Below are 17842 nucleotides of genomic sequence, written 5' to 3'. Positions count from 1 at the left end.
TCACACAAAATTCCCACAGTAAAATAAACACATAACGTTTTCAGCTCTTAAGTAACACACTAGCTTTAAGAAATGAATGCTTAGAATACAGAATCAGAATATTTCTATTGCCAGTACAAAAATGTACAGAGCAAAAGTCACTAAAACCTAAAACTAAACAAGTAAAATCAGATTCATTAAAATAACGAAGAAACACTGTAAAATACCTTATTAAACCAAACAAATTTTTTAAAATCATTTTCGCCCTTGATTGAGGAACATTGTGGAATTTTTAAAAGAAGGCCAAAGATTCAAAAATGAAAATTAATGGCAAGGTCAGCATTAGAGTGCACAAATATTTACACTGTCAAGGTATTCACTATAAGATAAAAAAAATAAAATAAAATAGGAGGCCTAGAGCTACAATTTCACATTTTCGCCGAATAAAGGGACCTACAAATTTAGGGTTGTTTACATTATTTTATGAATAGTCAGAGTTTGGATTGAAAGAACTCTTCCTTAATGTAGCTTTTACAGTATTTTAGCAGCATCCGTTTTAGAAAGTTCAGTTCAGGTAGGTAGGCCTATTCAGTGTAGAGTTTAGCTAATTTAAATTAATTCATTTTAAAATTAATTTTAGGGTCCCTACAGATTATTTATAAAATACCATTTTTTCAATTACGCAATCTGTTTCCATCCTGGTTGTTAATGGATGGTAATATTTATTTTAAATTATTTAACAAAGCTATGGATTTGAGGTGTTTCATACTAATAGAATTAGTAGTTTTTCAACACATTTTTTACACGTTTATACACTATATATGCATTTTATGATCTTCAATTATTAACACTTAAGCTATACTACAATACAACCAAAATATTATGCAGCTCTAAACATAGTTTTCATCCTATTGATTATTTTAGGAGACGCCGATTTAATACAAATTCATTTAATTTAGTCAACAATTAAAGATATGTCTACTCTTCACTCTGTGATACCACTTATTAAATAACAATTAAACCAAATCTAGGTCATCAACGGATTAGATAATTAACCAATAGGTAAATTACAACCATAAATACAATCAAAACTAACCTCAACATGTCGCGAGTGTAGCAGCAGGGAGCGAGAAGTCACACTCAGCGCTGGTCGACGGCTAGCAGACGACTAACTCAAGACAAGACGACAGGTGGACAGCAATCAGCTGTTCAGCTGCACAGCTGGTCTGCGCGCGCTGGGAGCGAGACTACTAATTGCATAACTTTGCTCTGTTTCTGACTAATTCAACAATTATTGCTGATTCAAAACGAATTATTGAAATAAATACGTGGGAGCCGTGCGCACATTGGAAAATTAGTATCCTACTAATATTATAAATGAGAAAGTTTGGATGTATGGATGTATGTTTGTGACAAGTGAACGCGAAAAATACTGGTCGGATTGGGCTGAAATTTGGCATGATAGCTCACATTCCCGATTAACATATAGGCATATTCTTATTTCAAAAATCCTTTCGGGCTCCGCCCCAGTGGCTCTGGGGTTTCCCATGTTAACCTTATGAGAAATTGAATTATTGAATCTTAACAGCTGTTTCAACTAAACAAGTTGGTTCTGTTCTATGATGACCAATAGCATTAAAGTTACAAGGATTACCAACAGGGTGCAGCACTATTATTTCTTTTACATTTATGACAACAGCTAATTTGCAACCAAAAGGTGAGTGAGTGTAGCGAACGAACTTCAATCTGGAGGCGAGTTAGCGTAGCGAACGAGCTAACCTGAAGGCAAGTGAGCGCAGCGAACGAGCTCCAACCTAAAGGTGAGTGAGCGTAGCGAACAAACTTCAACCAGGACGTGATTGAGCCATGCGAACGAGATAATCTTGAAAATTAAGAAGTTAAACGGGGCAAAGCCCGCGGGTTACAGCTAGTAGGTATATAATTATGAGGAGCTTTTTACAAAATGGATACGCACAAAAAAGGCTGGCGATAGCCATTTTCATCAAAATTATTATGAAATGTTTTGTACGATTTGGATGAGTTTAATATGGTATACAAGAGTAAGCTGCAAACAAAATGATAAAAAGAGATTTATTAGATGAATAAAACTACTAATTTAAAATTGTGATGTGGAAAGCGAAAAGGTACCTCTTGTCGAAAAAATTTTCAGTACATCCGATATAAGTAATTAAGGTAAAAAATATCGAATTTCTTGTTTTTATCGATTGTTATACCTCATTTAACGTAGAACTGGGCAGTATCGGTTAAAATATGGAATCGAAGATGTAAAAGGTCAAAATAAATTATTTTGTTAGCCTCTGGACGGTCTGAGGAAAAGTGCCTTTTGTCACTCAAGACTCAATGTTTTCTCCATACTGACAAGAGGTAACATTTCTGATATTCATTTCATAAACAGTCTTTAGTCCAAAAAAATAGATTGTCCTGCACTCAAGTGAACATTTAGAGAGCTACAACAAAGTTCAGATTACGGAGGGTAAAATATCTCGCAAGTTTTGTGGTCCCAACAGGTTACCTTTTTGTGTCATGGAGAAATGACATATGGCAGAAAAAAGGTGATTTTTACCACATGCGTCGATAAAACAATTATTTAAATGATAACTACCGTGAGTTAAGACAACAATTGGTATTGTTTTCATAGAGAACATTATACTCTTTCTTTAGGTACCAAAATCGTTTCTTAAATACAAAAAAAACTGTTTTTATGCCTATTTGAAATTTTCTAAATAGTTTTCTCAAAATAAGCCTTTTCCGTAGCAAAACTTCAAAGTTCTATAACTTTAACAAAAAATCATAGATCCATGGGACTTGCACTAATATATATACTTATATTATCACTTATATAGTTATATTACTTGCACTAATATATATACTCCGGTAATTAAGTCCAAAGATAAATAAATATTTTAAAAAATAATTTAGATAGAGCTACAATACTTGGTAGAAAGTTACAAGGCATAAAACTCTATTGTAACACATATTCAGTGATACAATAACTGTTTAGGGGGACGGCCCACAAGGAGTCGGAAGAAAATCTTAAATGGAAGCATAGGTCAATATGCACATCAAATGAAAGGTCTTTTTTAGTAGAATACAATGCCGCAAACTGCACTTCAAAGGTTGATCTAGCGCAAAATGGTAAATGTTCAAAGATTTTCAAAATTGGCCAATTTCTAAATTTAAAAAACTATTTTAAATCTTTAAACAACTGTTATTTCATACAAATTAACCTTTGAATTCATACGACTAAAATTTCCTTTGCGTCTTGCTTTCGCAATCACCATTATAAGGCACAAGAGCAATCCCTGACTATCGCCGTTTAACTTTAGAAAATGCATGATTTTCACACCGACAGATATATTTTGCGTAATCACGTGGTGGTAGGTACGCCTAAAAACTTATATAATTATACACCTAATGAAAAAAAAACAACAACAAAAATTGTTTATCCACTTGCAAGTAAAATAAATATTCTATTTTTGTTTGATATTTTTATTATTTATCGTAAAGAACAAATTACTATTTAAAATAATAGTAGTTAGCGCAGCAACAAGCACGGGGTAACTGCTATAGTTACAAACATCAATATTTGATCCCAAAAAAGCTACTAAGTTTTTTTTTTATCAACAGCTGTTTTTTGTTTTTAAAATTGTTCTGTGTAATTCTTATGGGAAAAAGTCAACCTTTGAGGTATGGGTAAGAATTTTTAAATTCAAGAAACCATATTGCAAAACTACAAATTGAGACGAAACATTAAAATTGATCCACAAATAAGGGAGTAGTGTTAACAAAAAATAAATGAAAGGTTAGGGTTAGGGGGTGGGTACTGAAGGGAATTACCTTCAAGCCTTTCTAATTATAAGCGTATTTAAAATGACACATCAATTTAAAAAAAATCTGTTTAGTAGGACAGACAGAAAAGGAATGCTACAGAGAAAGCCGTTATTGTATAAAAAATTCATTCCAGGTTCTTAACAAATTTACAATACAGAATACTGAAATGTTGACTTTAAGCAAGCAGGATTGCAGTCCCTGACATTATCTTTCTGAGCCAGATTTTTAACAGACTGATTAATTGCCATCCAGAACGAGATAAAAAGACTGATTTGGACATTTACTTCACTCTAGAAACCATGAGAACAGCACCATCAGTTGTGTTTAGACTTCAGAGACGCTTGGCAAACCTCTTCAGTAAATAACCTCACCTTCATTCACCAACACCTTTCATTATAGTCTGTTTATGAAAAAAGTTGCTCTTGCTTTTACTCTTGTTTACTATTAATTAACTAAAAATATTTTTCATAATATGTTGGTGCAGACAAGCCTTGTATGGTTTTTGCACCTATTGTATAATATGCATGTATTCATTATAGTTCAATAAATAAATTGATTGATTGATTGATTTTATTACTGGTTCTTGATAATTATTTTGTAGTTTACTATTGTTAACATTATAAAACTATGTCAACCTTTCTTGAATATTTATTTACTTGTTCCCATGTTTAGTTACATTTTTTTATATGGTCTTCTTCTTGTTAAGTTTGTTGTATTCTTGCAGAAGTACTTATTCATTCATGATTCATGTTCATTACTGTACTTAAATGAATTGTGTTTTGTTACCTGAAATGAGTTAAATAATGTTATTCATAATAAAATAAAGTTCATATTGCTAATAAAAAAAAAAAATAAGAAACAAATTGTTAACATTAAACACACTGTAAAACTTACCTTAAAATTGCCTTCATGTAATCCATTAGGTCCTGGATATAGCACACATAATTTCATTTTACAACGTTCATTATAAAAATACCCAAGTACACAGCATAAGAATGGCAAATCTACAAAGGATGTGTTTAATCTATGATAATGTTTAAAAATAATAAGAAAACCCTCTGATAAGTCTGTATGATACCAATAAAAAAGGAAAACACCAATGGAACTTACTTGTTCAAGACCTGATAACATTCTATTATCACCAAGGATTTCAATTACTTGGGTCCACAAAGAGTTGTAATGAATATAATATTTACTTCTGTACTCGTACTGTGAGTCATTACTGAAAAATTCATCATCAGCACTTACCGTTAACTCAACAATTTCGATCAAACTTTTTAGCAATTGCACAATGTATTAAAATAAAGACAGTTCGGTATGGATCAAAACACACAAGAAATAGTTTACTTTAAATAATTTTTATTTGATATTACATACAATACAATAGTTTAAACTTATTATTTATCCCTCAAGAAAACTCAAGAACAACGAAAATGCTAAGCTAAGTAAAAAAATACTTGAGTTTACCAACTAGCAATTTACAAATTACTATCAAAACCGAATGATAATTTCTACTTATCGTAATATTCGTTGAGCAATCACTAAAGTTCTATCTGTGTCTTTACTTCACGTCACTTAAATATCGAGTTAAAAATATCCTAAAGCTAGCTCTTAAAGTTGTTTGCAGAGAGAATGGATCAAATGTTTTCCTAATTTTTGTCAAAAACACAAATTAATTTATACTTAATAGTCTTACGTTATTTGAGATATGTGATGGTGTGACCAAATAGGGTAATCAATTGTGAAGAAAATTAATTTTGAACAAACTCCTAACTATATGACTTTTAGACTTTTATCTCTTAAGCCGCTATTAGCCGTGAGCAACTGGTGGCGCCAGTGGCCAATGTGTAAAGGGGTATGAAATCAAATGGAACCTATTAGCCTCCTTAAATTATTAAATGAGCAAAACAAAGTCGCAAAATGTTTTTAAGAAAGCTCTGTTTGTGGGGTACAAAAGAATAAAAACATATTTGATTGAAGCTAGTTGTGAAATCTAGTACATGTCCACATTTTTAAAGACTTTATAAATTTTTTAGAAATGCATGAATAATTGTACAACAAAAACAAAAAGTAATAATATACAGATTTTATAAATAACACATCTTGCTTTAACCATTTAATTTTTTAAACTCACAAATTCTTTCAGTCGGTTGGGTAAGTAGAACAACAAAACTTATTTTTCACTGGCCTGGCTTGATCATTAAAACAAACAGTTGTTCTGGGCCTTAACACTTTCTTTGAATATTGTTTAAAGTATTTTAGTGAAACACACAAATACTCATCATGGGTAAAAACCGCATACAGCAGCATAACTAGATATTTTTACTGTGTCCTGCCTATGTCACTCTTAAGCAAGTTCACACACTTAAGTAAATCCAGACAATTTTACTGTTCAATTGAACAAAACCAATACCTGTCCTGAGAAACCTAACTTGAATTCTTTAGTTTGTTAAACAGAAGAAAAATTAATCTTTAAATAAACCAGAGAAAGCTAATTGACCAAAAATATAATCAGACAATCATTTTAGAGTAACAAAATATTTAATACTACCTTACAATAATATACTTCATGATAAGTATTCTAAGCACTCCACATTCATAGATATCAATAAGGACACTTCAAAAATTTAAAAGAAACTTTAAAATACCCCCCACAGCAAAACTGAAGAGCAATTTTTTTCTTGCTTTAGCGTTTTTTTTTCACAACAAAAGGAAATTTACAGTTAGAACACCCCTAAGACTTTCAAGTTTGCTGCAACGAGCATTGCAAAACAGTTTGATGTTAAAATGATCAAAGACAAGTCAAACACAGATATATTAAAACACAGCAATCCAAATAAATTAATGTATTCTGTATAAGCATACCTTAGGTAACAGACTTTGACTCTTACAAGATAACCAATAGGAAATTCACTTTGTTCTAGCTAGTAAATTAAAAAGCATTCAAAGTACCTACCTAAATTCACTTCAATTAAAGTGGAGTAAAATGACTAAAAAATATTTAAAACATAAAAGTTTAGATAGTTAAAATAAAAATTTTAAAAAGAAGCTAGCAAACATGTGATTTTTTCTGTAGGTAGATAAAAAAACACTTAAAAAGGAGGTAGAAAACATTTGTTGCATTGTACATAGTTATTGTTCATGAACATGTGGATTTGTATACATTTCACCATAAGATATGTTGATTTTGGTTTTAGGTTTTGGTTAATTGCAGCTATTACAGACAACTAGCTCTGCCCGTGCTTCGGGGTGAATGCAGAAAAGAATGTGTTGTTTGTTTATATTCAACTAACAACATGTACAATGACGCAAAATATCTTGACACTTGACAAATCCCACTACTGAACTAAGATGTATTAAACAGCTGGGTAGTAAATTTTCTTCATAAAAAATACACTGGGACTTTGATGGCCTGCGGGGCAAAGCCCGAGGACATTTATCACAGTAATTGGTGAAAGGGGGCGTCTACACAAAAAAATACTTAATTTTGACACATCGTTTGTAAAAATCCATCCATTATTAATGGGGTAGTAGTGTTTTGTAGAAATCGCCTTCACTACAAGGATAATGATGATAAAATTCAAATCCTAAAACTTGAGTCTAAAATTTCAAATTCAAATTCATCACTCATAACAATAATGATCTGAGGAATTGTAGCGAATACGGTAACACTTGTGATTACCTCTAGCAATCATGGCAACATCACAAGTTTCTACATTGCGGACGCGTCAGTGTCAATTTCCCCTGATCAAGTTTGGCCATAATCGAGGTCAAATCCAAGATCATCAACCGCATGATTTTGCCTTACACCTTTTTTAGATGACGGTAAATAAGCGATTCTACCAAATTAAAAAACCAGTATGAAAGTACCCATATTCAAACAAAAGGAACAAAGCAGCAAACAACTTAAGAGCCAAAATATTTGACAGACAACGCTGCAATATATCAGCACCATGGAGGATTAGCCAAATAAAATCCTAACTATTTCCAACGGAGAAACTATATTTTAGTTGTGAAATGTCTGTACAAGAAAATCTGTTATAGCTATAGTAATAAATAAAGATAATAAACTATAATAACTTATATAATATTTATGAAGTAAAGTTATCAATATCACAATATAATATAGCGAGTTTAAATAACAAACTGTACAGAGCGTTTATCTAACATAGCACTAAATTTTTCACAATCACAGGAACTCCCACATAGTTTACTCAAGACTATTTCAATTTGAAATGTTCTGAAAAAACAAAACCAATATTATTAACAAAATAAATTATTTGTGAAATAAACTGCAATGTCTGATATGTTAAGTTTTTGATATGTGGTCAAGAATGTATTTACACAAAACAAAAATTGTTAGCATGAAGAATTTTTTGTTTGTATATTCTTGATAGAATGATAACTGCTGTTTAAATGAACAGATTTAAATGGAAAAATAATTTTACAAAATGTGACTTTTGTGGGTACAAAACAAAAATGCTACTCAAACAATTTTTTAATCATGGGCAAAATGGTATAATTATGATTATCCCTATAATTTATGCCAATACAGGCCTAATCTTATTCCTTCAATTGTCTTTATCTAAAATCACAAATTTTGAAGAATAAATACGAAATAAGGTACATAAACAGTTTTTTAAAATATGACAACATAAAGATTTAAGATGTAAATTGTAATATGTAAATTGTTAAAGCAACCTTGAAGCATTTTACTCAGTTAAAATAAAGCATTAAATATTGAACATACACACTTATAAATAAAACAACAATTTTACAATAGATTCCCCCTCGCTCTGACAAATTGGGATCGCCATCTTAACCAAGCAAAAAAGTCCAAAACCATCAGACGATACTACGAAAATCAATGTTGGGACTTTAGAAGCACAAATTATGCACGGAAAATCAGTTATCTGATTTCGCATCCCAAATCGTCAAAATAAAATTGAATAGTCTCGATGGTCAAGTAATTTAACTGTAAAGGTTGTAGACACAATTATCCCAAAGGACACTGCTTCTGGACCCAGAAAGTATTCATCATTGGGGTATAAATTAATGATGCTATCTAACAAAATATATATGTTAGCTAGTAACGAGACCAGGGTTTCAACCATTCACGGTTTGTTTCAAGGACAAAAAAAGGTTAAAAATGCTGATGTAAACACAAACACAATTCTGTTTCTAAAATCATTCAATGGTGAATGTAACTATTTCATACAGCAGATTTAAAATATCAAATGTTCTTTGTCACATATTCTTTTTCTTGCAAATCTTAAAACACATTGAATTGAACACATTGAAGGTAAAAAAACTGGATGTACTAAAAAAAAGGTTTGGACCAACCGTTGTTTGTTTACGTGACTAAACGAAGCAGTTTGTGTTAGTAAATAATACACAGTCGGTTATCATATCTGAACCAAATTGTCCTGTCCAAGAGGAAATCTACTGTACTACTTAATCAATCCCTAAGTGAAATAAATAAACCCTTAGAAAAGTGCCTTAATCCCTAAGCCTATTCAACCCTGAGAAAAGTGAGTAGCTTTTTGATGTAAACTGGACCCAGCTGTTCTTGATCATTGAGTGAAAATCTATGATCCTAACTAAAAAACAGCTGAGTCAAAAACAAAACTCAGCTGATCATCTCACTCCATTCTACACCCTTTGTTTATATTCAGCTTGTACGTGCCAAAGGTTGTGTCTCACTCTTAAATAATTGATAGTTGTTGATAAAAGAAAAAGAAAACTCAAAAGACAAAAGCCCAAAATAGTCTTGAGTAAACCGTAAATTACTGCTTACTAGTAGAAGGGCTGGGCGAGTCTGGGGAACTGGGCGATGGAGCTTTGCGTTTCATCAACTGCAGGAATCGGTCCATGGCCTCAGAGTTAGGCTCTACAGGCATAGAAGACAACATCGACATCCCGGGGCCCACGCGGTAACCTCGACCCACATTGGGATTTGTCCTCGAGGTGCTCGGTTTGTGTTCTGGCTTCATCAACGTTTTCTTTTTCCGCTGAGCACTTGCACATGCGTCACTTTGTTCACTCGTGTTGGCACTAGTGGCACTGTTCATTGCTGGTGGGTCGACACTATTCACTGCTACAGGGGTGGTAACACTGGTTCCACAAGCCTCCTCCTTGCACTGTGAGTCTTGCTCCATCATGTCCTGTAATGTTGAATAGTGAGTATAAGAAAATTATGAGGTTAATGCAAAATAATACGTTGAGAGAGATTACGAATAAAGGCATCTTAAATAAAATAGGAATAAGTTGAAACTAGATCAACGAAAACACTGAAGATTGAAGTGGTCTGAGAAAATAAAAACACTAAAATTGTATCTCAGACAAAGTATGAACATGTGAAATGACAAAGGATGAAAGGTTGCAGAGTGCTTGAGATCAAGGCCAACAGTGTTATAACCTTAAAATGTGCTTTAATTGTGTTATTACCGTGTGTTATTCTCATCACTTTAAATACTGAAAAATTGTCTTCTTTATAATGGGAATTTTGGTTATCTGAAACCATCTCCACATCCCCTTTACGCTAGGTTCTACTGTAGCTGACCGTTCCTAAAATCGTGAACTCTACTTTACACAAATTCTCGCCAGTGGCTATTTAAAATTATAAATTGAACAGTTCCTCATTGTGAGATATGTTTTATTTACAAACCCACATTTTTTTAAAATTCTTTACAAAGCATTTATACCCAATTTTTTCTCAGAATTTACATATATAGAATTATACAAAACCGTTATACCCACTTACAGCCAAAAAGCCTTAATACAAATTTGAATTTTGTAAAACAACTAAATTTACTGAAGTACGTAAAGGCCTATATAACAATAATAAGGTTTTATATTTTCTGTCAAAAAAATCTGTTGTAATACAAACTTACAAATTAGAAAACTTAACAGATATTTTCAGTTTAAAATGCTGACTCTAGAGTCAGCATTTTAAACTATTATGTCATTAGACAATGACATAATAGGAACCTGAATTAAATTGATTTTAGTAAAACATCTTTTGGACAAAATGAAATAAGTTGTAGCAAATTGAAAGTGCTCGTAATATGTCTGGATTTAGAATGACATATAAATTACATTTTTGCTTAAAGACCGTTACTTACGACAGGAGAATCAACTCGGGGGGCCGGTGGTAATTCCTTCACCTGCTCCAAAATCTGTTGGACAATGTTTTGATGCAGGCGTTCCGAACCAAATTCACCTGAACAGAATAATTTGTTAAATTCAAATAGAAAATGTTAACACAACTGTCATCTGCTCTTAAAACAGATTAAATACTTTTTCTGACAAGGATAATTGGTAGCTTAAATTGCTTGTCTAGTCACATAGTAATCAAAATCTTGCCTATTTGATTTTGGGAAAACCTTTTTAAGCCCATGAAGCCTGTGAAGGCTGATGTGGTCGAAGTGCGTCGAAGTGTCCCGAGTGGCCGACAGTGGCATGATAACCCAGTTGACTAAGGAGTTGCACTGGAGAGTGTAGCATTGAGGTATTTCAACATGTGCGGATTAAAATGCCATATGTGTGCAATCTATATTAAGCTAATAAGCACACAATAATAACACAATAACACAATAATAATTGTGGGACTTGGTTGGTAGAGGTGTCGATGACCGGCTTGTTAGGAAGTCGATGACATTATTGAGTTTAGTAAGGATTGCACATGCACACATAACAGTCTGTTTTGCTTCTCTTTACACTGGTATGGACGAGGAGAGCAAGGATTCTTCTTTTATAACAAGAAATATCAAGGGGGAAATATTTCTTTATGGCTAAATAGGGTGGTACAATGTTGAATAAATATGCATTAAGACGTAAAATAACATACCAAAAAAATACACTCAACACAAATAAAAAAAAAGAAAATACTAAAATATTAACTTAAAATATTTGTTTAACAGTTTGAAGCTAGATTCACCTGGGAAGTGTTTCTGCAACAGGAAGGAGGCCAGCTGGTACGCATTGCTGTTCAGTCGTCTGTCAGACTCGTATTGGAACCAGTGAACAATGTCACCAACACTCACTCCGTTCCATTCCATCAACACGGGGATCTGCAGACATATTACACATCACTTGTACCCAGGCTCCTAGACATCACTGAGGTTTGAGGGAGGTAAAAATTACCACCTCCTCAATTAGAGACAAAAAATCGATTAGATTTAGAGGTTAACTGTAAGAAAGGACCAGGAGGTCCTAAGTTCGCCTCAATAAAGAAGGATTTTCATTTCATTTCATTAGAGGAGTCTGGGGGCTCTCCCCCAGGAAAGTGTTCCTCGGCCTGGTCTTGATGTCGAGGAGACAACGAACCTCATGTAATAATAATCTTTCAAAGATCAAGGAAGCATTTGCGACAGTGAGAAAGTCATTAACATCTCCAGTGATGCGGTGAAATGGTGAACACCTCCTGAAGTTGTGATTATTGAAATATTTTTTCCAGAGTTTTATTTAAAGTGAAGTAGTTTACAAAAACAATTGTGATGAAAAAAAGTCTCATGTAATCGCGAAAAAATCATTAACAATATCTGCGATCACATTGAAATCGTGAACATCTCCACAAACTATCTTGAACATTCCCACACAGGAAAATTTACAGCTACCACTGAACTCACTATCTACAATAATACATCCTGACTAATGAGATTACTTTGTGACACATTGACCCCCTGGGGATATGGTTGTGTTGCAGAGCTTGAATCCAGCCCTGTTCATACAATCATAGAACTTCACTGTTTGTAAAAAAAATTGTATAAAATCATATAATCTTTTACCTCTACAGGTGGATTATCGTAAGCCACTCCTTTCCACCAATGTTTAAAGCCGCAGGGACAACGATTCAAAGGGTTCTTGACGGGTTCGTTTGTCACGTCTCCGTTCTCGTATGCCACTGTGCCATCATGATGAATCATGCGGAGTTTCCTGCAAATAAACCCGATAAACAACCATGATCAAGTTACATACATACAGCAAAGGAAAAGGTACCAACAAATGAATTGCAATTTATGTTCAATGCAATATACATTGTGATTAAACAATAGCCTAACCATGTCAAGAAGGCTATTTTCTTCTAGACAGCCATTTTAAAATAGAGCATCCCTGTGACTGCCATTTTAGCAAATGGGGTGACAATAAATGCTACTTAAAATATGCGCTTCAAATATAGATGAATAAAATAACATGTTGCAATGCTTCTGGAAACTGTTTAATTAGTCAAAGAAGTTTGGTTTGGCCGGCCGAGTTACCATAGCAAATATTGTACAGCTATGCAATCGTAATTGTGTGTCAGAAAGACAATGTAATCTAATAGATACTTTTTCCTTTTTTTGACTTTTTTTACTGCTTAATAATCTAAAACTTGTTTTAGTCTGTGTTGTTTTCAGATTTGCGTTGTTATTTGAAGCTCTGATAATATCTGAGGACAAAATAAAATGACAGCTTTCAAAATGTTAAATATCCCATGCTTTCAGAATCCGAGATGGAAAAATTCTCCAATAATCTTTTACACCAATACCAAATAACAATAATAGCAGTAACATAAGAATGTAACATTTAGAGCTAATTCATGAGGCTTACAATTTACTTTACTCACCCACTACAGAACATGCAGCTGTCCATACTTAGAGCAGAGTCTACTACCAACATGTCTTTTTTAGCATTGTAAGTACATGTGACGCCCTGAAAACAACAATACACTGCAATCGGGTTGACACTTAAAATGTGGTTTGAAAAAATTAATACCGGTACATAACTCCTCGTTTATAGACGAGCACTAATAATTTATAATCATTCAATAAGCCATTTTTCTTTGTGAAGTTTTGTCTTACTTCAACATAAATTTTAGAGGGATCAATTTTAACCACTGAACTTTAAGCTACTGAATTTTCTCAGGATCTTATGATCGTTGCCTCTTTAAAGGGCACCTTCAAGTGGGACCTTTTGATTATCAAGCGAGCACTACCTGTATAACCACTCATCTACCCAGCTATATTTAGGTAACCTTTAAGAAATTTATAGAAACGTGTTCAACCAAGAAAATAAGTGAGTCACTTTCAATTTAATGCTCACATAAGCCGTGAAGGGGTACTTGCGATCCTCCTGTAGGAAGCCGTATTGCTTCTTGGCCATTGCGTAGAGGAAGCCGCGCGGTCGCAACCAGTCGTCACTCAGAGGTAGAATGTTGATAGCGTCACACACCAGACAGCGCTGCAGCCTGCGATCCTGCAGAGCTGCGGTTGTAGCTTCCACTACTGACATCATCCGCAGTCCTGCACCTGGAAACAGAAGATAACTTCAGCTCTTGTGTTTGGGATTCTTTCTTGGGAATGTACGACCTAGTTCTGTCTCTATTCATCTACTAATTACAATATTCCCAGTGAAGTCTAATTGAGATTCATGACAAAACGCAAACCACAATAATCAGTACATAGTGCATAAAAAATCTAAACTCATAAATAATAAAGAGAAAAGACACTTTTGGTTAGAGTTGTTGCCAGCTTTGTACTAAAAGTGGATGTTGAACAGAGCCACAAACAGATTGTGCTGGTTTAAATTACTGATTTCTTTTGAATACCGAAATTGTTAAATTAATCCAAACAGAAAGACAACTTGTTATGAAACAACTTCGATCGACAACTTTTCATTGTCTTTTTCAGAAAAGACACATTAATAAATGTGGTGAAGTGCCACCTGATGAATGCCTGCAATCTGCCTATCCGTTCATTTTCAGGAAAGTGACACCGGATTGCCAAAAGACGTTCTTCTGTTTGAGTCAGCCTGTTTAGAAGGTGTGTAAAGAGTGAGCTTACTTACTCTTAAAAAGCATACTTCAGCCTTTAGCCTACAATGTATTTCAGTGACCCAAGACACTATGTATAGCTGTACACCATGTGTATCAGTGTATATCTCCACCATGGAGATATACACAGAAGTATGAGTCAATAAAATATATTTTAGGAGATAATGAAGGTAACGAGACAATTTTTTTTGTGTCTTGGGACACTAGGCACGAGCCTGGGATTGTTTTCCACATTACTTCAGGCTAGACCTGGGGGTTATGGCATTATCACTTGGATTAAATCCATTCGTGACTTGGCGGGGATCGAACCCGGGACCTCAGGGACTGAAGTCCCGCGCTCTAACCACTACGCCAGCTCGCTCCCCTAAGGTAAAGAGACAATAGAAACCTCTTTACCTTCACAAGACAATGTGAGACAAGAGTCATCTATAACTCACCAGTTTTCCTGCTAGCGTACTGATACAGATACATGTCCGTTACCAGCTGAGCTTGAGCTCCATACTTGTTGTAGAACAACTCATCCATAGCACAAGTCAGTCGCAGCATGTAGCCAGCCTGTATGCAGTTCTCACCACCTGAACATTGCAATAGTTAATAAATGGTATCAGCAATCTAAAACATACTTTCTAACGACAACCCTTACCATGAATATTATGATGGGAGTAAATACTGCAGTTTATGGGTAAAATCACAAAAGTTGCAGTAACTTTTGGGCCATATTTCTTACAACAACGGGGGAGGTTTTGTTTTGTTCAGAGTTAAAAGGACCATATTTTACTAAATTTCAATACTAAATGGTGATCAGCGTGATACGATGATTATGTTTCTAAGACCGCTGCAGACGATGATGAGGTCTACGGGACCACGGGAGATGTTCATAATTTTGCTGTGACCTCCGAAGACAAAGACACGACCCTTTGGTAATAATCAGAATACAGTGATAATGTACCCCTGGATGTTAATATGACTATTTTGATGACTAAGAATCAGAATCTAATTATTTCATTCATTATTGGTACAAATAACTTATACAGATAGGCAATGTCACAGTAGGCCTATAGCTTGTGGAGCTTAACCTCCACAATAATTCAAATGTCCCACAAAGAAGGCACTCTTCAGGTCACGTGAGTGCTCGCGCATGCGCAAAAGCAAGGAGAGGACAAGAGATGACTCGAAGCCTTGTCTTGCTGCTGCCATTGAACCAGGGGTAAGGCCCTCACGTGAGGTATGGTGTTAGTTATGTAATTATTCTAAATTCCTATAATTGTTTTCAGATAATGTAGTGAAAAATGTTCGTGTCATTATTCTAATATTAATATTTTGCTCAATCGTCAATTCACGGTGTGTCCGGCCGTCTGATCAATAATTCTTGCATACATCGAATGGTAAATGGTATTTCTGTGTTTAATGTGTTGCAATCAATATTAATAATCATCATTTGGTTATGGTAATAATTCACACAACCAAATCACCAAAATGTAGCCTAGGTGTGCCACAAGCTCGATATAAACAACTTGTATGGATAGGTAATGTAACTCGAAGTAGCCTGTAAAAACCACATCTTTTGCACATTAAAGCCCCTGATAACCTATGTAGAAAACCAATTAGGTATTGTAATATAAACTAAACAAACTAAGAGAAAAGAAATTGTCTATATGACAGAATTTCCCTAAAAGCGGATGTATAATTGGACCACAGTTTGGGCTCAATAGAAAGTAGTTTTGACCACCTTTCCTGAAAATATCAGAAATGAATTTTGGCAATTTCATCTGCAGTCGATTTGTCATACAGTACCTACAAACCCCATATTTATGTTATCCACAAATCTATATGATGCAATTCATAATTCCCTTCTCAGGCAACCATTTTTCCTGTACTTACAAAATGCTTTAGGAGAAATAGTTAACATTATATTTAAAGTCCACGTTTATATTTATTTATTTCCAAAAAATACAAATTTACAAAACGCATACAATTTAGCTACAATTTTACGACATTTTAAGACTTTACAAAAAAACTCAATGTTTTATTACGTTCTCCCTGGTTTTATGATGTTATCAAATACATAGCAGAGTTGACTGGCAAAAAAGAAACCCATATACTGCATACTGGCTTTAAGATAAATCACAAAAGATGATCAGAAGTAATGAAAACCTGCTGTTTATCATTTTGGATGATATTCCTATTACATTTTTACAGTTTTAAAAATTGTAATTAGTTTTCTCATCATAAATACTGACAAAACTCCTAACCATGTACATTGTACTACAAAAAAGATGTTATGAGTTAATAAAGAATTTGAATTTCATATTCTTATAGAGAACACTAGCTGACCCGGCGAACTTCGTATCGCCTAAGTTATAGGTTTCCCCTAAGACAGACCGATGGAAAGAAAGTACCGTTACGTTTAATTTTCAAGATGATCTCGTTCGCATCGCTCAATCACGTCCTGGTTGAAGTTCGTTCGCTACGCTCACTCACCTTTGGGTTGGAGCTCGTTCGCTACGCTCACTCACCTTCAGGTTGGAGCTCGTTCGCTGCGCTCACTTGCCTTCGGGTTAGCTCGTTCGCTACGCTAACTCGCCTCCAGGTTCAAGTTCGTTCGCTACGCTCACTCACCTTTGGGTTGGAGCTCGTTCGCTACGCTCACTCACCTTTAGGTTGGAGCTCGTTCGCTGCGCTCACTTGCCTTCAGGTTAGCTCGTTCGCTACGCTAACTCGCCTCCAGGTTGAAGTTCGTTCGCTACGCTCACTCACCTTTTGGTTGCAAATTAGCTGTTGTCATAAATTGTAAAAGAAATAATAGTGCTGCACCCTGTTGGTAATCCTTGTAACTTTAATGCTATTGAACATCATAGAACAGAACCAACTTGTTTAATTGAAACAGCTGTTAAGATTCATTAATTCCATTTCTCATAAGGTTAACATGGGAAACTCCAGAGCCACTGGAGCCCTTTTAAGAATTTCGAAACGGGAAATAGTTTACGTCCGATTCGCATACCTACAGAATTTACACACCAAATTTAATAACGATCGGTGAAGTCGTTCCGGAGGAGTTTGCAGACAAACACTGTGACACGAGAATTTTATATATTAGATTTTATTTACTTTTCCCCGCTGTCACAGAAGAAAAACTTTTAATTTGAGCCCTCTCTCGTCTTTCTACGACTTGCTAGACACACACAATATTGACGCAAA

The 17842-nt window shown here is 34.4% G+C and overlaps 1 protein-coding gene across 1 annotated transcript in view; it reads right to left on the bottom strand.

The window, feature by feature from the left end:
• Nucleotides 1-5173: 5173 nt before the first annotated feature.
• Nucleotides 5174-17842, bottom strand: part of LOC128993809 (deubiquitinating protein VCPIP1-like) — a 31583-nt gene continuing 18914 nt past the window's right edge. The window contains exons 7-14 of the mRNA XM_054417824.1: nt 15082-15219; nt 13915-14120; nt 13439-13524; nt 12621-12768; nt 11771-11903; nt 10956-11053; nt 9629-9995; nt 5174-8071 (exon numbers count right to left, since the gene is read on the bottom strand). Coding sequence (XP_054273799.1) covers nt 8052-8071; nt 9629-9995; nt 10956-11053; nt 11771-11903; nt 12621-12768; nt 13439-13524; nt 13915-14120; nt 15082-15219 — 1196 coding nt within the window. The 3' untranslated portion in view covers nt 5174-8051. The remainder of the gene's footprint in view (nt 8072-9628; nt 9996-10955; nt 11054-11770; nt 11904-12620; nt 12769-13438; nt 13525-13914; nt 14121-15081; nt 15220-17842) is intronic.

This window comes from Macrosteles quadrilineatus, unplaced genomic scaffold (genome assembly GCF_028750875.1).
Source record: "Macrosteles quadrilineatus isolate MER2022 unplaced genomic scaffold, UCM_ALF_1.0 Scaffold_5__1_contigs__length_97177068, whole genome shotgun sequence".
Classification (NCBI taxonomy): domain Eukaryota; kingdom Metazoa; phylum Arthropoda; class Insecta; order Hemiptera; family Cicadellidae; genus Macrosteles; species Macrosteles quadrilineatus.
The sequence above is the reverse complement of the archived record's forward strand: the minus strand, read 5'-3'. Positions and strand labels throughout refer to the sequence as shown.